The sequence below is a fragment of the Vitis riparia genome, chromosome 14, assembly GCF_004353265.1.
Source record: "Vitis riparia cultivar Riparia Gloire de Montpellier isolate 1030 chromosome 14, EGFV_Vit.rip_1.0, whole genome shotgun sequence".
Taxonomy (NCBI): Eukaryota; Viridiplantae; Streptophyta; class Magnoliopsida; order Vitales; family Vitaceae; genus Vitis; species Vitis riparia.
Window position 1 is genome coordinate 170,137 of NC_048444.1, and position 20,938 is coordinate 191,074.

Here is a 20,938-nt window from a genome sequence, read left to right on the forward strand (position 1 = left end):
TGGTTCCATGTTCTTTGTGAAGCTGGATCAGTGATTTTCATCAGTCAAAAGTATCTGGAGTACCCCATATCTATGAAACCTTGTGCCGTCACTTTCATTTTGATGCTGAACACGCTGTAAACCATTTCAGCAGATGTTTGCTTGTGCGTCTCTCTTGTTCATGTACTCCAGTGAGAACTGATATGAAGGGAAAATTGTATGTTGCAGGTCATCAACCAGAAACCATGCTCTTGTGGCTTACGCTACTAATGAAAATAGGTTTGCAAACACAACATTACAGACATCTTTCTTACCTTCATCCAATCCTGATATGATGCGAAGCCATGTAGATGGAAGCAAGGCGAGTTACAATGCTTAGGCATTTTGGGAAACAATCTGATTTATACCCATTTGTTCACTTCGAGGTCCTAGGCCAGCAGGTGCCATGCTACCTTGCCAAGGATATAGAAAAGGTGCTGAGAATGTCAACAGTCCAGGAGGTCGCAGTGATTGATAAGCTTGGACAAAATTGAAGGGTGAACAAGAATTAGATTTAACCAAACAACCAACTTTTTATTACATAATAAGAGTACTTTCTGTGCTGCACTTTATTCCTCAGCAGTATTCTTTTACATAGAACAGAAACAGAAAGTTTAGTTGTACAGATGTCACTGAAAGGCTGCCTTCATCTCAGCTGCAACTATGTGGGAGGCCTACTCTCTGCTGCCGGGTTTAGATGGCCTTCCTATGGTAATTCAACAGGTTCTATGTTCCATATGTCTTTTGCATACTCGTGAATTGTTCTATCACTGCTGAACTTGTAGGAGCCAGCTGCATTTAAGATTGACATTCTTGTCCATCTCTGTCCCAACACCAAATCACAGATATTAGGGAAGGGCATGGAAAGAAAAAATAGTATTGGACACACTTGTAGCAGCATGCTTGGGAAACACCAGACTGGTGTACACATAATGGAGAACCACTTCTGTATAAATGCATCAACTTTAGCACAGTTTCTTTTACAATGTGGAAACTCACAGGCCCTGCTGCACGGGGTTGAGACAAACCATGTGTATGACCCTTTTCCAAGAATAATTAATGCACATTAGGAGAAAAGGAGCTAAGTTATCATTCAAAAATAATTGGAGTGAATGGATATATCATGAATAATCACCAACTATTCGTAGTACACATAATTTTTCTGAATAAACCACAAGTAACTGACTATAGTAGTTGCATATAATTTGGGAAAAATTAGAGAATTTCAAAACAGCATCTGCAAATGGGAATTCATGAGGACCTCTAGAGAAACATGCATCTGCTGTGTGTGTCCACAGTATTGGATTGGAGGCATATAGCAATCAATACATGCATCCATGTAGCAACAATATTGCACTTGAATACAGAGATCACTTACCTTTTGGTCTCCGTATGCCTCATCAACCTTTTCTTGGCATTCAATATAACTGGGGAAGTCCTTGCCCACAAGGAAATAATCTGCTTGGCCAAATCCTTTGTTTCCTTCCAAGGATCCCATCAGTTCATCATAGTTGCAAGGCCCAAAAATGCCACTTCTGACAAATTCCTTGACTTCTTCAAAGCGTGGGTCTGGCACAAACTACATAAAGAGATCACCAAGATCAAAATGCAACTCAACCACATGCCCAGAACAAGAATGACACAAGGAAACAAAATTATTTTTCCATTTTTGGGTTCCCTTATAATTTTTAAAAGAAGAAAAATAACAGAATTTCCAACAGTAATTTCAATTTTTTGGGGCACCTGACTGTAGCTCATTAGGCTGACATTTCAATCGAAAACACTAAACGAAAATAAACAATGTCATCAACTAGCACACCTTGCCCTCAGCTCTTTCTTTCCTAAGCCCTGCAATCTCATGAGCTCGTGCCCCAAAGAGGAAAAAGTTGTCTTCTCCAACCTCTTGCCTTATTTCAACATTGGCCCCATCCAAGGTCCCAATCAGGATACAGCCATTCATTGCAAACTTCATGTTGCTGGTTCCACTGGCCTCCATCCCAGCAGTGCTAAGTAAGAGACAGATAAAAGCAATATTTAGACTCCAACACTACTTGATGACTACCAACAGGTTTTGACCAATCATTTTTAGCTTTGTCATATTCTCAAACACTGTATTTAAGGAAATTACAAGTCAAGGCTTCCATAAGAAAAAAAAAGTACAAAGAAAGAAATTATTATTGTGTTACCTATCAAAAAAAAAAATATATACATATATATATTAATGTGTCGTCAATAGCATTCCTTGGCTATGGAATATGATGTTAGAGAGCTTTCAAACAACCACCATAGTTTTAAAAGGTGCAAGGCACACCTAAGGTGCAAAAGCCTCCTACAACTTAGGTGCAAGATGCAACACAAGGCACTTGTCTGACCAAAGTAAAATGTGACCTAGAATGCATGTCAATTTTAGAAAATATAGTCCAATCAACAAAAATTTTAAGATTCCAAACATTTAAAAGAAACATTCAACAAAAAAGTAACAGAATTATATAAGTTTCAATAGATAGTTAGGAATTTCAAGAATAAAAGTGTTTTAAAAGGAAAAGTAAAGTTGATGAGACGTGCCTCTCCAACAAGGCACATGGCTTGGCAAGCAAGACGCTCTAACTAGGGAGTGGTTGCACCTTGGGCCAAGGTGTGCTTTAATTGCAACTTTTAAACCTATGACAACCACTTCCAATTTCTATTACTGAATATTGAAATTATTTGTGAATCTTCAATAACATTATTTGGCTATGGAATATGAAGCTAGAGAGCTCTCAGACAACCACTTCCAGCTTCTATTAGTGAATATTATCCTTTTTGAAAGGGAAGCCAGTTTCCCCAGCTCCCTCTCATAAGAAAAACCAGAATCTTTAATCCTTTCTCTTCCTTGATTCCTGATGAATCTAGTTTCTATTTGGTTCTTGAATAGTAGAGTTACATTTGACACTCCAAAGAGAAATTAGCAGATCCAATTGTGAATTTCTATGAGTATGCAATTAATAGGAGAAAACCATCCTATGTTCAAATCAGTGTTTCCAAACTTGGACTCAATGAATGGATTAAACCTCTGGAACCATCAGCCATCCTGGTTAGAAACCCCAGGTTGCATATAAAATATAAAAATTTGCAAAATATCAAAAGGAAGATCATATAGAACCTTGACTGAGGAGATGAGAAAATATATGATTGCCAAAATGACAAAAATAAATATGCTTCTGGAGAGAACTGAATGCTGAATTTCTTTAGCTAAAGCCAAGCAGTTGGGAATCTTGAGGTGAAGGATCTGCTGAAATGAGTTGAGTTGTACATTCTTTTCTTTAGTTACAATTGATTGACAACTAGATCATTCTAAATAGTAATATCATCTTTCATGTATTTTAAGTAGTTCTGGCTGTCTGAGTGACCTAGCAGTCAAAAAATTAAAAACCATTCTTTCAGTGCCTTTAACAACTGAGTCAAGATGCTGGTATTGAAAATGCTGTTCCTTAAGAGTAACACAACCCATTAGAAAACCATTCTTTCTTCAAAGGGAACCATCTAGCTTGCATCTCAAGTCAGATAGATCACCTCAGTTCAGTCCAAATAAAACAAACTCCCAACTCAAGCTCTGCCTGGCTTGATCTCAAACCACAATCGAAACCCACTTAATGGAATGTACTTAGACTAGAATCCAAGACCTTAGATCCAACATGGCATAAAACCCATAATAAGTATGTGATCTAGAAGGAAAATAAGCACATTGACTAAAAATGTATATTGGGTTAATTGCATTCTGGGTTGGACCAGGCCAGGATTCATGCTAAAGCAGGGCCACCCCCAAGCCCTTGAAGCAAACTTCTGGCCAAGTTCACCACATCAAGGTTTTCAGCTGTGCCCATCCTTATATCCTAAGCATCAAGAATCTTCTGCTCAAACATTAGTGATGGAATTTTGGGAACTTTTCCTGGCTCTATTTTTGCATGGACTAAGTGCAACAAACACTAAGCTGAGGGAGAAAAAGAAATGCAAAAGCAAAATCCTGAAAACGAATTTACAATACCTGATATGCTGTGAAAGTTCACTTGCAGGAATAAGCAGTTCAGCAACACTGACATTGTAATCAGGGACAAAAACAACCTGATATAAAAATAAGGAAAAATCCAATCCTTATGGTTAGTAGTACAAACAACTGCAGCAAGAAACCGATGTAAATATTGTTATTTTGCTGAATTTTTAAGGAGAAGGAGGATTTCATTTATTTATTTTTGTAGGCAAGTAAATAGAAGACATTAAAAGGCACCTAGCAAAAATAGGGGCACAACCCAGGTACACATAATGTATACAGGCAATGGAAAATGCCAACAAACACCATACTATGCTAACCAATTCCCAGACTATCTACAAAATCTAAAATGGTAGCATATGAGAACTCAAATTCCTGCTTGACTATGAAAATGACTTAAGAAATAAATCTTTCAACTTCATGCAGGACACTCCGCTCCTTTGAAAGTCCTTTTATCACGCTCTTTTCAAGTGATCCAGAAAATGCACAAAGGGATCATCCTCCAAACGGCTTTGCTTGGTTCCCAATAAGGGAGTCATTCCAACAAAGAAGGGCTTCTATAACCAAAAGGGGAAAATACCCAAAGACACAAGAGACGACGACTAATGGAGTGTTGAGTTGCTTCTCGCATAGGGGAGCAGAAGGGGGGTTATAAAACTGTTTAAAGTGGGAGAGCCTATGATGTGGATGAATCTCTAGGATCTACTCAAAAAATGAATGATAGGAAATAAAAAAAATCTTAAATTACTCTATTCAAGGATATTTAGGTAATTTTTCAGTTTTTTAGGTTCTCTAGTGTCCTAAATAGTTAGTAGTTGATTGAGTGTTATTTAGAATTCAAAAAGTTCTAAAATTCTCCTTAAAAGAAGTTTTGAATTTTATCTTACCTAAATTAATATTTTTTTCAAGTTTCCATTTCAAGTAAGTATTTTTTATTAGAAACTTTAACATGAGAAGTTTCTATAAAGTAAGTTTCTAGTTCCAAAAAGAAAGCTTCTACTTTCATCAACAGAATAAACAAGAGAAGGATGAGAAATTCTTCCCTGAATACAAAACTTGATCAAAACGAAAGGAAAAGAAAAATAAGCCAAAGACATCAGAACGCCTCGACATTACTATTATAACTCTTTTAATCTACATATCAAAATCCAATCAAGTTGAATAAAGTTGAGAGGACTGCCCTTGAAAGGTTCTATTTTCTTTAGAAGATTTGATGGTTTTAGGAAAGAAGGAAGAGTCTTCTAGATGAGACTCCTAGAAGGTCTTAGTGAAATTCTAAGGTTTTTATCCTTTCTTCCTTATCTTTCTTTTTCTATATTTTATTTTGCTTTTCCTCACTGTCATAATTTTTAGTCCTCATTCTTATCCTTAAATCCTACAAGATTAAAGATCTAGCCTACTTATTTGATTTTTGACAATCATCCTAGGATTGTCCTACATCTGCCTAGGGGTGACAAAGTTGCGATCACACACTTCTCTTTGCCAATGATACTTTGCTTTCCTATGAAGGAGATATAGAGCAAGTTTCTTATGTAAGGTGGCTTGACGAAAAGTGAGATGTTGCCAAGGGGGAACATTAAGGATATGGAGGATCTAGCTAATGAGTCGATTTGTAGGAGGAGTAGCCTTCATTCAAAGTATTTGGAAATGCTATTAAGGTGCTCAGTTTTAGTCCCTTTCAGTGTGGGATTCAATTGACAAAAGATTCAGGAAAAGGCTGGTTTCATGAAAATGCCAACCTCTTTCTTAATGAGGAAAAATACTCTCTCTAGTCTGATAGAGACAAGTGGCAGCCACCTTTAAAAGTTTATCAAAGGCGCAAAGAAGTGGGCTCCAGGGCCCAAGCTTTAATTTGACACTCTCTGGATGATAATGGGCATGGTTGGGATCTTATATAAGTCAGTATGGGTTCAGCCTAGAAAGTATTTTCAAAAATTAAGTTATGGGCCTAGTCAATGGTTATAAGTTACCATTTTCAGTCATTATTGTTGTCATTTTCCAATAGTTATTAATGTGGTCAGTAGTCAGTCCAAGTTTGTCATTTTCAAGTTGCATTATTACTATGTCTAATTCCAAGAAGTTATAAATCCCTAGAAAAGTCTTATATAGTAGTTGATTAGTCTTTTGGAAGGAATCAATGAATGAATAAATTTTCAGCAACCACTTTTTTGTTCCTTTGTGTGATGCAAAGAATACTTGGGTGTGAAGCCTAAGCTTTCCAAGAGTGATTCCTAAGGTCCTTTTAATTATAGTCTCCTTGCATTTTACTTTTTGTACTGCATCAATTTTGGTATCAAAGCGAGGGTTATATCATGGCTACACAATCTGGAAGGAGTTTTAGAGGAAGACCAACTGATAGTCAGCGGGATGAGATGCTGATTCGAATGGTGGATCAGCTTGATAGCCTCCACATTCGGCTAAGTAACTTTGAGACACGAATATCTCAACCCACTAATGAGTCATCACAAGTTGAGCAAAGGGAAACATCTCAGGCTAACAACCAAGAAAACAAGGAGGAGAAAGAGGCAATTCAAGCACCACAATACCCTATGTCTGAATGGGCTAGAGGATTGCTTGAAAGAAGACATAAAGCATGTGACACCGTTGGAGATATCACAAAGAAAGCAAGAATGGAGGTTCCGGATTTTGAAGGAAAGGTGGATGCTACTCAATTTTTTGATTGGTTGGCAGCAATTGAAGAGTACTTTGATTGGTATGACATAAGGTATCAAATGTTTCAAGTTTCAAAAACCTGGCCACATGACATACAATTGTCCAAAGAAGAACTTGCATATTGGGCTGGAACATGAAGAGGAACCAGAACCACAAAAGGATGAACAAAACGAAAACTCATTTGACTATGGAGTCTATGATCCTATTGATTTGGATGATGAAGAAGTGGACATTTCTCTAACTTCTGTTGTAAGACGTATTCTTGCAGCACCTAAAGTTGAGGAAGATTGGCGCCGAACTTCTATTTTTCAAATGTTAGTCCGATGCAGGAATCAAGCTCAGAAACTCATTATTGATAGTGGCAGCTACAAGAATGTTGTTTCAGCCTCCACAGTTGAACGTCTTAAGTTTCCAGTTAAGCCACACCCACAACCATATAAGGTAGCATGGATAAATAACATATCTATTCCAGTAAATCAGCGTTGTCTTATTTCTCTTTCTTATGGTGTTTATAGTGATTCTATTTGGTGTGATGTGCTCCCTATGAACGTGGCACATATCATTCTTGGTTGCCCTTGGCTTTATGATCGAGATGTGCATCATTGTGGGAAAGAGAACACATATAGCTTCATGTTTAAGAACCAAAAGGTTGTGTTGAAACCAATGACTGCAATTGAAATGGGAAAATATCAGATTCAAAAGTCAACAAAAGTTGTTGAAGGCATGAAGAGTTCTCTCCATATTCTTACAAAGAAGTTTCAGCATGAAAGCAAGGAAAACGGGGTTATATATGTTGTAATAATGAAAGAAGTTAGCATGAAAGATGTTGGCAGCATTTCTTCTATACCTAATAAGACCACTGAACTGCTCGACGACTTCTCAGATATAGCTCCAACAGATCTACCTAGTGAACTGCCCCACTCCGCAACATTCAATATTTTATAGACTTTATTCCAGGATCTCAGTTGTCTAATCTTCCAGCCTATCATATGAATCTAATTGAGTACACAGAGTTGAAAAGACAAGTGGAGGAGCTGCTGTCCAAGGGATTTATTCGTTAAAGTCTAAGTCCTTGTGCTGTCCCCCCCTTACTAACCCCCAAAAAAGCTGGCAATTGGCATATATGTGTGGACAGCCATGCAATCAACAAGATAACCATCAAATATCGGTTTCTCATTCCTCAGTTTGATGATATGTTGGATATGATGGCTGGTTCTTGCATTTTTTCAAAGATAGATCTGAAGAGTGGGTATCATCAAATATGGTTAAGGCCCGGGGATGAGTGGAAGACTGCTTTTAAAACAAAGGATAGTCTCTATGAGGTGGTCATGCCTTTTGTCCTCTCCAATGCTCCTCGCACATTCATGCGCTTCATGAATCAAGTACTTCAACCATTTATTGGCAAGTTTTTAGTTGTTTACTTTGATGATATTTTAATCTACAGTAAGACTAAGGAAGATCATGTGTCCCACTTGCGACCAGTTACAAGAGTCCTTCAACCAGAGAAACTCTACATGAATTTGAAAAAATGTTCCTTCGTGACCTCAGCTATTGTGTTTCTGGGTTTTGTTGTTTCAGCCAAAGGGTTAGATGTAGACCCTGATAAGGTGAAAGTCATCCTAGAATGGTCAGTTCCTAGCACAATGCAAGAGCTACAAAGTTTTCATGGGCTGTCTATATTTTATCGACGCTTCACCAGAAGTTCAACACTATTATGGCTCGCATCACTGATTGTATGAAGAAAAACCAATTTGTTTGGACCAAGGCAGCAACAAAGGCTCTTGAAAAAATAAAGAAGAGGCTAACTGAAGCACCTGTTCTACAACTTCCCGATTTTTCAAAAGTATTTGAAGTAGCTTGTGATGCATCAAATGTGGTAAGTGGAGGTGTGCTCAGTCAAGAAGATCCTATTGCATTTTTCAGCGAAAAACTAAATGAAGCAAAGCAAAAGTATTCAATCTATGATAAAGAATTCTTGTTGAGACAGCTCGTACCCTCCTTCTCCATAGTCATGTTTCTTTTCGTTTTTGGGGGGATGTTGTTCTTACAGCCTGTTACTTGATTAATCGTATGCCCTCATCTATATTACATGACCAAATCCCTCATTCCCTCCTTTTTCTTACCCAACCTCTTTATTTCCTTCCTCCTCGTGTCTTTGGTTGTACTTGTTTTGTTCATACTCTCACACCCGGACAGGACAAGCTCTCCGCCAAGGCTACGAAATGCATCTTCTTGGGATACTCTCGACTTCAGAAGGGCTATCGTTGTTATTCCCCTGACACTCATCGTTATTTTCTCTCCACTGATGTCACCTTCTTTGAGGACTCTCCATTCTTCTCATCCTCTGAATCTCTTCCCATTTTTGAAGTATTACCACTTCCCTATCTATCCCCCCCTTCAGATGCGCTTTCTCGTCCTCTTCAGGTTTATCATCGTTGACATCGTGTTATTGTTCCTCCTCTCTCTTCAGCTGAGGTACCTGATGACTCACCTCTTATCCCACCAATTTCTCCTACCCCGACCCTGTCATCTACTGACCATTTGCCTATTGTTTTTCGGAAAGGTAATCGCTCTACTCGTAATCCTCATCCTATTTATAATTTTTTGAGTTACCATCGATTATCTTCATTCTATTCTACCTTTATCTCTACTTTATCCTCTGTTTCTCTTCCTAAGGGCACTGGTGAGGCACTTTCTCATCCTGGGTGGCGACAGGCAATGGTTGATGAAATGGCTGCTCTGCACTCCAATGGCACATGGGATCTTGTTTCTTTACCTCCTGGTAAATCTACAGTTGGATGTCATTGGGTCTACACTGTTAAAGTTGGTCTTGATGGTCAGGTTGATCGCCTTAAGACCCGCTTGCTTGCTAAAGGTTATACTCAGATTTATGGTTGTAACTATGGTGACACCTTCTCTCCTGTTGCCAAGATTGCTTCTGTTCGCTTATTTCTCTCCATGACAACTATGTGTCATTAACCTCTTTATCAGTTGGATATTAAGAATGTTTTCCTTCATGGTGAACTTCTCGAGGAAGTGTATATGGAGCAACCACCTGGTTTTGTTGCTCAGGAGGAGTCTGGTTTAGTGTGCAAGTTACGCTGCTCTCTATATGGCTTGAAACAGTCTCCTCGAGCATGGTTTGGGCGTTTTAGTTCAGTTGTTCAAGAGTTTGGAATGCTTCAGAGTGAAACAGATCATTTAGTTTTCTATCATCATAACTCTTCGAGCCAGTGCATCTATTTGGTAGTTTATGTGGATGACATTGTCATTACAGGCAGTGATTAAGAGGGTATCCAAAGACTAAAGCAACACCTTTTCAACCACTTTCAAACCAAAGACTTGGGCAAACTCAAGTACTTTCTGGGACTTAAAATAGCTCAATCCAGTTCAGGTGTGGTTATGTCACAAAGGAAGTATGTCTTAGACATCTTGGAAGAAACAGGTATGTTAGAATGTAAACCTGTTGACACTCCTATGGATCTAAATGTCAAACTTGTACTAGGACAGGGGGAGCCTCTAAGAGATCCTAGGAGATATCAACGACTTGTAGGCAAACTGAACTACCTCGCCATCACTTGGCCAGACATCTCTTTTCCTGTGAGTGTGGTTAGTCAATTTCTACAGTCACCATGTGACAACCATTGGGATGTTGTGATCCGCATTCTTCGATATATTAAAGGAACACCAGGCCAAGGTATGTTGTATGAAGACAGGGGTCATACCCAAATTGTTGGTTACACAGATGCAGACTGGACTGGTTCACCCTTAAATAGGTGTTCCACCTCAGGGTATTGTGTTTTTATTGGAAGTAACTTAATATCCTGGAAGAGTAAGAAACAAGATGTAGTGGCCAGATCAAGCGCCGAAGCTGAGTATCGAGCTATGGCTTGGCAACATGTGAACTCATATGGTTGAGGCAACTCCTTCAGGAATTGAGATTTGGAAAAAATGAATAGATAAAGCTAGTTTGTGACAATCAGGCCGCATTACATATTGCATTAAATCCAGTCTTTCATGAAAGGACCAAGCATATTGAAGTTGACTGTCACTTCATTAGAGAGAAGATCACATCAGGGTGTGTTGCTACAAGTTTTGTTAATTCAAATGATCAACTAGCAGACATCTTCACTAAATCTCTCAGAGATCTTAGGATTAAATACATTTGTAACAAGCTTGGTGCATATGACATATATACTCCAACTTGAGGGGGAGGGTTGAATATAATGTATATAGTGTACAAGTTTCTATCCTTTCTTAATATAGGTCACATATATGGTAGTTTGGTCAACCTAGTCTTGTATATATATTTCCCTATTGTAAGAAGTTAACAATATGAATGAGAATTAAGGTTTTCTCTCTCTCTTTCAACACTTACGATCATTCTTTCTCATCACAGCATAATAGCCTACAGGCCCAATACAAAGTTGTATCAGAACTCATTAATACTGTTCACCAACAATTACAAACATGATATTAGCAAAAGCCTAATTGGTTGAGTAATGGGGTTGATAGAGAAACACACACAATTACAAAGAAGATAAAATTCAAGAGAATTAAAAACTTTATTGCCTCCTACCACTCTCTTATTCAAACATTACATAATCTCCTATTTACAACTAATTACAAGGAAGATAAAATTGGGGAGAATTAAAAACTTTGTTGTCTTCTACCACTCTCTCTTATTCAAACATTACATAATCTCCTATTAATAACTACTCACGCTAAACAAAATATTAACTCATAATAATAAGATATAAAAACCTTCTGAGACTTGACAACTCAAAAATAGAAACTAGAATAACTACTCAAAATAAAATATTCTCCTTGACTTTTTAGAAACTAAATCTAATTCTAATATTTAGAAAGCTCCTAATTCAAGTTTAATTTCCAACACTATAGGAACTTTTGCAGGGCAGCCCTAGCCAAAATTACTAACTTAACCAAGCATGAACTTCTTAAATGTTGATCTTTGCCAAAATACTAGAAAAAAAGCTAACAGTTAAACCCCACAACAAAAAAATATATGAACTCACATGACAAAAAAGGGTCAGCCAAGTGGTAAGAGCTCTAATACCATATGAAAATGATCAGCTGCTGACAGAAGTGTAAAGTGCATGGTGTTCACAAGGCAATATTTAGAATTACTTCATACCTTCAGCAAATCACCTATTTCTGAATCATGATTTACTGTAGTCCCAACATCCGTGATGAATTTCACAATCCTCTTGGCTTGCACATAAGTAGCAAATGCTTTTCCTCCAAATATACAAACTCGTGGAACAAACTTTGCTTTCCTCTCTGCTGCAGTCATTTCTTTCATCTTTTTATAGCGATAAACAATTCCCAAGATGTTCAACAGTTGACGCTTGTATTCATGGATACGCTTCACCTGAAAATAAAGCAACTCAATCTACAGTCCATAAAGGTTTATAAAGAAACGTATTTTGAATGAGGTAGAAAAGAAAAGCCAAGGAGTGGTGAGGAAACAAAGAATTGTCAATGCACCATATATATAACAAGTTGGCTTCAAATATGGCAGTTTTCCATGTTCAGTTATAGAACACTTTTCATTAATAAGACAAAAGCCCCTAAAAACATATAGAATATAGTAAGACATTGATCCAGTCCATGGGACACTATTTGCTGCATGCATAATGAGGTGATCAAACTACAGTTTTGGGCGGATGGAGGATATAGCAGAAATAATTTTAATAACTGACTACTATGATCCCCTGCCTAAAGTTTTCTCAAGAAGTGACCTATAGATTTTTGAACTCATCTACTTCAATCTGAGAGTTCTTGTATTTTGTTCCAATGCTTGTATATTCCTTATTTCTTTCATTAGTCCTTGCATGCATGATATCAGAGTTCAAAGGCAAGGATACAACCTGGACATCAAACATTGCGTCAGGGCTGACCAAATATCCTGTTTTTTCTTTGAGGAAGGAAACGACCTTCATCTTGTTGCTCCTTTTTGCTGCCCTCCACTCAGCATGAAGTTCTTCATCATCTGCAAACTATGGATTATCGGCACCAGTCTGATTAGAATATGTCCATGTGGCAGCATGACCAAGATAATTTGATACAGAATAGTAATTCATTTATTCTAAACAGTAAGCAATAAACAAATGGCCTAGAAAATCTATAAAACATGCTATAAATTCTGGACACCTCCCACAAAGAAAAACCCTCTCATCCTTCACCGATACAATTTTAAAATGAGAACTATCTGACTCACCTGATAAATTCAAGATTCCAAACAATACAAGGGTCAAGGCAACTAAAAATCAGTCTATTATATAGAACTCCTAATTTGGCCAAGGCTTAAGAATAACAAGAATGTCTATGAAATTCCCAATTAGGCTGTTAAAAGCCCAAGGGAACTTTTATGTAGGAGGACCTAGTGTCCAACCAGGTGATGAGATGTAATGATACTATATTCTACACTGCTCCAACACAAATTTGGTTTGGGGTGCCTTGGATCAACTAATCAAGCACTAATGGCAGCTTCAAGAAGTCTTTCCCATTTCAGAAATTTGGAAACCATATCGTTATTCTAGAGATAATTAGCACCAGTCCAATCATATGATCCAGATATGGAAACCTCTTTGATTGGCGTCTTTTATATATCCTTGTTTGCCTATCAAAAAGAAAAAATCATCCAGATATGGGAACTGAGTAGCAAGCAAAAGAATTAGGCACCAAAATATTATCTGAAACTAATAGTCTAGTAACAATCAAAAAGTTCCATAGTGTCATAAATCATGATAAAAAGGATAACAGCATCAATCATAGGATAAACGCTAACATCAGAAGCCACTACATCAGCTTAAGGATAAGCTTCACTTGATTATTGATCCCTCAATCCCCAGACTTCTAATAGTTAAAATTACATTAAGTAAACTTATGAAAATTGTAAGCTGAGTTTTGAACAGGAAATATAAAGATTAGATCACTTAGTGGTTATGAAATTGTTTAAAATATATTTAAGACAACTGTGTTGCTGCAGAAACTCATTGTCTCCTCATAGCAAACCAATGATACAAAGGTCAACCACGAAATCTCTAAATTATAGGAAAACCAACATCTTTTTTAAATTAGGGATTTGGAGATTACAACCAAAATGAGAACTGGGAGAAATTTTCTGGGTGTTTGAAGCTATAAAATGAATGCAATTTAAAAAAGAGAAGAATAAATACAATGACAGAGAGTAAATCTAGTTGATAATGGATGCACATAATCCACAAAATCTAACAATTTTACAAACAAGAAAATCAGGAAATGGTGGATTACCTTCCGTAATTCTGCCAGTTTCTCAGTGTTCAAGACCCAATCTTCTGTGTGAATCCACTTGGTTATTATCTCACTTAAATCTGGATTGCAGAAACGGATCCATCTTCTTGGTGTCACACCATTGGTCTTATTTTGAAATTTCTCAGGCCACAACTGTCAAAATTGAAGTATGGGAACAGATTACAGGAGCATTAATCATTATATTGTGAACATGGCCTTAATTAATTCAATCCTATCAATTTCCTAGAATTGAAACATATTTTGATGATAATAATAATAATATATACACATATTTACCTATTGACAAGCTTACCTTAAAAAATTCATTAAAAACTTCATCTTTTACTATTTCACTATGAATCTCAGCAACCCCGTTAACTGCATGGCCACCAACAACACAGAGGTTAGCCATGCGGACCATCTTGGGTGGCTCTGGAACCGGTTCTGACAACACCTTTCTCTTCTGAGTGCTTTTTCCTGTGGGTTCTTCTTCTTCATCAATAAATTCTTCTTCTTCATCAATAAGTTCAATAAGTTCTTCTTCTTCATCAATAAGTTCTTCTTCTTCATCAATAAGTTTAATTTCTTCATCAAAACTTTGAATTTCTTCACCAGGTTCAACAACAGAACTTTCTTCTGGCTGGACAAGTAAATCCTTTACAGATGCTGGAAAATCAACATTTTCTAATATTCTCATTGCTTTCAGCTTTTTCTCCAATAAAACAGGATCTGCTGTACCATACTCTGAAATTATGGTATTAATCAGCTGGAAAACATCAAATGGCAAATATTAGAACAGAAGTGAAAATTGTAACAGATAAAAAGTTCTGGTTCAAATATTTATTCCAGCATTACCTCCTCATCAATCATTTCTATAATCTCAACATGTCGAGGAAGCAGTTTCTGCATAAGTTCTAGACTCCATTTCTCCAGTGCTTCAGGTAGAACAGTATGGTTTGTGTATGCCACCGTTCTAGGAGAAAGGAACAAGAGTGTCAATAATATTAAGTAAATCTGGTGAAATTTAGGTAATTCTTTATTTTTTATTTTTGAGAAGGCAACTAAGTTGGTCAAGTAGAACAATTATGAACTGATCTGCACACCATAAAAGTCAATGTTGAGCTTAGGGCAACAAGCCTTTGCTAAATAAGATACACAAAGAGAGACTTGAACATGGAATTTCATTACTCTAAACAGGAGTAAAAACAGTAGTACGGTAACAGAAAAAGGTAGGAATTATTAGAAAATATCCTCTAAGTCCATCCTGATTTAATCTCATCCCCATAACTCAAACAAAAAAATCCATTGAAAATATCAGTAATGTGATTGGATCCAGTGGTAATAATTCAATGCTATCTACTACTCACTACTGCACTTTGAAATTCTGATGATCCCCTCTGACAGAACCATATATTCCAACACAAACAACATATTCAAAAATCACCAACAACGCATGTAACTAGAAAAACCATGACAAGAAAAAAAAAACCTTTGAGTAATCTTCCAAGCTTCCTTCCAGCTCATGCCCTTCAAATCCATCAAGATTCGCATCAGCTCTGGAATGCAGAGAGTTGGGTGGGTATCATTCATTTGCACTGCAACTTTTTCAGGAAATTCTTCCCAATTGACATATCCTCCGGACCTCCTCTCAAATCGTGCAATAATATCTTGGAGAGAAGCTGAGCATAAGGTATATTGTTGTTTCAATCGAAGGACCTTTCCCTCCATTGAATCATCCCCAGGATAGAGAATATAGCAAATCTAACATCAAAATAAAGCATTATAAGAATCATCTTTTTTTTTTCTCATTTTCACAGAAAAAAGTGCCCAGTATATCAGAAAATAAAAGAAACATTTGAAAGCAGGTGCACATATACACAGCATACACACACTGGCTTCCTATACTTGCCTCCCTATCACACCCATCGCTATTCTTCAGTCTTTTAAGTGTTTCTTTATGGATGCAGAATCCCTCCCCCTCCGAATGAAAAAAAGGCCATTATCCATATATAAGCAAGGAAGTAAGAGCAAATAAAACAGTGTGAGTTTCCAAATTCTATGTTTAGTATTTCTGCAGCATGTAGAGGCCCATGCCATGTCCCTGCTGATTGAATTTAAGGAGATTAGAAAATGATCTACTTTTATGACTGCAATCATACCTTTTCAGCATTCAATTGGGCTTCACATGCTTTGGTATGATTTCCAGCATTAAAATCATATAAATCAAAATCATCTGATTGAACTTTAGTGGACCACAGTCGAAGGTTGATTGTCGTTTTAGTTTTATATCCTGGTATTGGGACATCATACGCAATGGCAATTATATCTTCTCCTCCAATCCAGTGTCTTTTTCCATCTGATCCTTCAATAACCTTTCCATAAAATTTCACAGGATATGAGACATCATTTCTCACAATTTCCCAGGGATTGCCCATCTGCAAAGAGAAACTGTACTTAACCAACAGATAATGAGGCTTTCCATTATGAAACTTAAAGAAATAATTTCGCTACCAACAGAACACTAATTATGTTTCTGGAAATTTAATAACTGAAAGGACCATTTATTTTTAAACACATACACAAGGAAGTACTTAAAATGAAAATAAATGAACAAAAAGCAAGAATACCTCAAGCCAATCTTCAGCAACTTCCTCTTGGCCATCTTTTGTAATATGCTGTTTAAATAAGCCATACTTATATCTGAGTCCATAACCCCATGCTGGGTAATTTAATGTTGCCAAGGAGTCCAGAAAGCAGGAAGCAAGCCGCCCAAGACCCCCATTTCCAAGTGCAGCATCCGGTTCCTATTATAGCCAACCAATGAGTTCAGCCACAACAGCCGCACACACAGAGGACAAGTTATTTGCTGAAAAAGTGCATAAAAAAAGCCAAACTAGATTCAAATATCTTAGGCTGCTGGTTGAGGCTTCAAAACAGACTACACAGAAACTCTTCAAGGCAAACCAGAAGTAGGTAATAATCACAATCTCTTACAGCCATCTAAAGTCTTAACCGTGTCCACAAAGAATTTTTACCATCCTACTTCTCAAATTATACTGTGCGTTGTAGCAACAAGATTAAAACAGACTGAAATCATCCTTAGTCATTAAATGGACTCCTTCCTCTTATTGTGAAGTAGTCTCTGGTTGATTTGAATAGGGCCTTGCTTAGATGGGAAAATATTACATCAAAAATTAGCTTTTTTGGCATCCAGGCAAAACACCGATAACCAACTATGTCTATTAACAATGCCATAAAATCCACAAAAACATCCAAAAAATACCAAGAAATGATTCATTACTCAATGAATTGTGCAGCTGCTTTTAATCTCAGAGAATACAAGAAAAGGGCAAAAAAAAGGATATCAAATTCTTTTTCTTTTTTTTTTGGTTAGCATGGAAAAAGCTAAGAAAATGAAAAATAGTGAACCATTTAAAAACTTGGACATTTTTAATTTCTTTAGTATATATATAAAAGGGGAATTAGATTGAGAAGGATTGGAGAAAAATATTATTTAGATCAAATTCTTTTTGTATTTTCCATCACTTTTTCTTTCCCTAACCTTTTCGTTTCCTCGTACTCATGGCCATCCAAACAAAACCTAAAGTATAACTCCATGAGAAAAACCTTAACCTGCCGATAAATGTTTCTTCAACTTTTGCCATAAGAATGTATGGCCGAAAATGATAGGTTACATGCTGGTCAGATCACTATGTCATTTGAAAAATGACATGAGAATTTAAAGGTACTTGCAAAACCACCAAAAACCATTCACAGAAGAAGTAGATGAATGATCTGAAAATTCAATAAAACAGTCTGACCTGCCTAGCTACATTTTCTAGGTCTTTTCCAAGTTCACGCAAAGCCTCTGCATAAGCACCAGTGAGCTCCAAGTTACCAATTGCATTTAACAAAGCCCTACCCTACAAAAAATACAACACATTGAAACGGCAATATCTTGCATGCAAATTTAAAATCAAAAACAGCTTGTGGCTTCTAATAAACAACAAGGAAGAAACATGCCAAACCTGCAAAAATTCCATTGACAAATAATATGCCTGCTTTACGTTCATCTTTTCATGGTAATCATATGTAGCATTCCAGTTTATGATGAGTGCATCGCGAACACTTTGTGCAGTTGCAAAGAAAGCCTTAGGGAGCTCAAACTGCTCTGGAGAGAACAATGGCGTAAACTCTGCATGGTATTTGATACTGGAAACAATGCATGCAGCATCTGCAGTTAAAGAAACTGGAGTGCCTGAAGGTCCTGAATCAAAATGCAAAGAGTAACAATTAGCTGCAGTATAGTATATAACAATGTAACCTAATAATATACCATGTAATAGAACAGTTATTGAGGGAAACCTAATAACATACCATGTAATAGAATAGTCGTTGAGGGTAGCCTAATAATATACAATACAACAATTGTAACAACCCATATTCAACCGTGTAGATATTGTTTGTTTTGGGCCCAAAGAGGCCCTCATAACTTGAAAACGTGTCTATATGGTTAAAGGGAGCACATATTTCTCCCTTATCCGATATGAGATATCACAAACACCCCTCCCCCTCATGAGACACAACGAGGACATTGTGTTTGCATGGAACATATATGTGATATCCCACATTGGATAGGGGGAAAAGTTTTCTGCACTATATAAGTATGAACTTCTCTTAACAATGTAGATGTGTTTTAAAACTATGAAGACCCCTTTGAGCTCAAAAGGGATAATATTTACACGATTTGGTGCAGATCGTTACAAATGGTATCAAAGTCGATCTCCTAACCCGGTGTAAGGGTTTTATTTGGCTCCGTATGAGGTGTTTGTTTGTCTAACCCCAAAGTCCTTTTAGACACATCAAGGACGTTGTGTCTGCATGGGGATTTGGGATATTCCACAATCGGATAGGGGAGAAAATTCCTAAAGCTATATAAATATGGACTCCTCTTTAACCCTATAGACTTGTTTTAAAGCCGTGAAGACTTCTTTAGGTCCAAAGCAGATAATATCTATACAGTTGGGCGCAGGTCATTACAACAATAATAAAAGGCATCTTTGAACTCCAAATTCCTAATCTAATCTAATAGGGCTTTTCTTTTCTTTTCTTTTTCCCCCTCTTTTCAAAAACAAACATACGAGGGCCTCTCAAAGCTCTGAAATTGTATCTAAAAAAAAGGGAAGCTAATGCTGCTGCAAGGGCCATTTCTTCCTCTTGATGCAAGCTTTCTCCTTTACTGGTCAGTTGTTTTGGCATGCACTTTCCATAAACACAGCATGCGATTAAAACAGGGATAACAAGTAGATCATAATTTCAAAATGCAAAAGACAAAGGAGGTTGGCATGATGATGGTTAACAAATCACAGAGAAGTTAAGATTTGGTTTCAGAGGCCTTATTCTCAAAGAGTTGTGCTCGGCTCATCAAAGTGATCCATTGCAGGCCTGGGATTGAGAAAACAAAGGTTTGACCACAACTTAATTTCCAGAGATGGAGAATGTTAAGAGTAGAGATGTTGGCATTTGGAGCAAAAACACAAAGGCCCGATCATCGGATAAAAAGAAAAACAACAAAACACCATATTGGAGAGAGAAGATCCAGTACCGTGAGGGGTGATGGGGTCCTCGTCCTTCAATTTGCGGTGCGGTTCACTAAAGACGCTTCTTACCGGGAAAGCCCTAGTAGCAAAACGAGAAGCGGAGGTATTTCTGAGGAAGAATAGTTTGGAGTGGGAGGGCCTGGAACTGAAGCCACCAACAAAGGATCTGGAGATGGAATAGCAATGGGAGTATGCGTGAGGTGCAGTTGAAGCTGTGGAGAATGATGAAGAAGCCATTGCTGGTATGTCCTCCAAACAGGGCCTTCACAAAATGGAGAAGAAGAGAGAGAGAGTGGGAAATGGAGTCTCCTCTTTGTCTTCTTATCTCTTCACGCAATTCCCGATCGTCTTCAACAGAATATCATGGACACCCTCACTCTCAAGTCTAACAGTATTGCTCTCAATTTTCAAGTTAGAGCTGTCATCCTCTGCGCTCACACTTCACCCCAACCACTACAACCTATTCATTCATTTAAAATTATGAAGCTACAAGCTACAGCCTACATTTAGTAGAATTCGATCCAACTCTTAATCTTGACCATTCAAACTATACAATAAAATCAAAACCCAGACCCATAAACTAAATGTGCCATAAAATTAAGATACAAAGACAATACACATGATGAAGCAAAAATAATGATGTAACTACTAGCTAGGATGTTGAAATTCGGAAATAAACCTGATCGATAATGTCTTTTCAGAGGCATAACTACAACAACAAACATTTCCACGTTGTAATCAAATCCTACAATTAAAAAACTGCATGATTGATAGATTGGATAGAAGGAAATTGAAGTGACATGGGATGGGGATATTTTGGGAGGTAACGAACGTACACCTGTAAAGCATTTTGTTTCATTATTAATATTTATTGGGTGCATCTCGATTCTTCACCCCCAAAAGTTATCTCAAAATTTTAATTTAAATATCTAAAGAGATAAGAGATCTTGGGATTTGACTTCAGATTAGGGTACTGTAAACTGTAAAGCAACATACTATTTGCATTTTCAACATATGCAACGTTTCATTCCTCCTTTTTCTCATTCATTGATTTAATTAATTTTACAAGACATACGTCACTAGACTCGCTACTCACTAGTAGGTCGTGGGCTTGGCCCAAATGGGACGGCTTCCTAGCCGAATTTTGGGTGGCCCCAAATCTCATGGTCCGGTCCACTCCGGCCGTGAGAATTAAGTGGGCCCAATGGATGAGATCAAGTGTCCAAACATCGATGACGTAAACTAAAATTAAGCATACAATGAAAATAATAATTTGAAAAAGTAACGAATAATAAATCCAAAAGGAGCAAAATCACTTAAAAGA

At 37.2% G+C, this 20,938-nt stretch overlaps 1 protein-coding gene across 1 annotated transcript; it reads right to left on the reverse strand.

Moving 5' to 3' along the window:
* Positions 1 to 531: 531 nt before the first annotated feature.
* Positions 532 to 20,025, reverse strand: LOC117929873 (alpha-1,4 glucan phosphorylase L isozyme, chloroplastic/amyloplastic). Its single transcript, XM_034850298.1, has 15 exons — positions 19,620 to 20,025; positions 18,043 to 18,281; positions 17,836 to 17,937; positions 16,642 to 16,818; positions 16,174 to 16,449; positions 15,504 to 15,775; positions 14,870 to 14,987; positions 14,328 to 14,780; positions 14,015 to 14,167; positions 12,610 to 12,738; positions 11,874 to 12,110; positions 4,043 to 4,119; positions 1,838 to 2,024; positions 1,397 to 1,597; positions 532 to 841 (listed from the first exon to the last, which is right to left on the reverse strand). Exons 1-15 carry the CDS (start codon positions 19,849 to 19,851, stop codon positions 725 to 727), a joined length of 2,970 nt encoding a protein of 989 aa, XP_034706189.1. The 5' UTR covers positions 19,852 to 20,025; the 3' UTR covers positions 532 to 724.
* Positions 20,026 to 20,938: the final 913 nt, after the last annotated feature.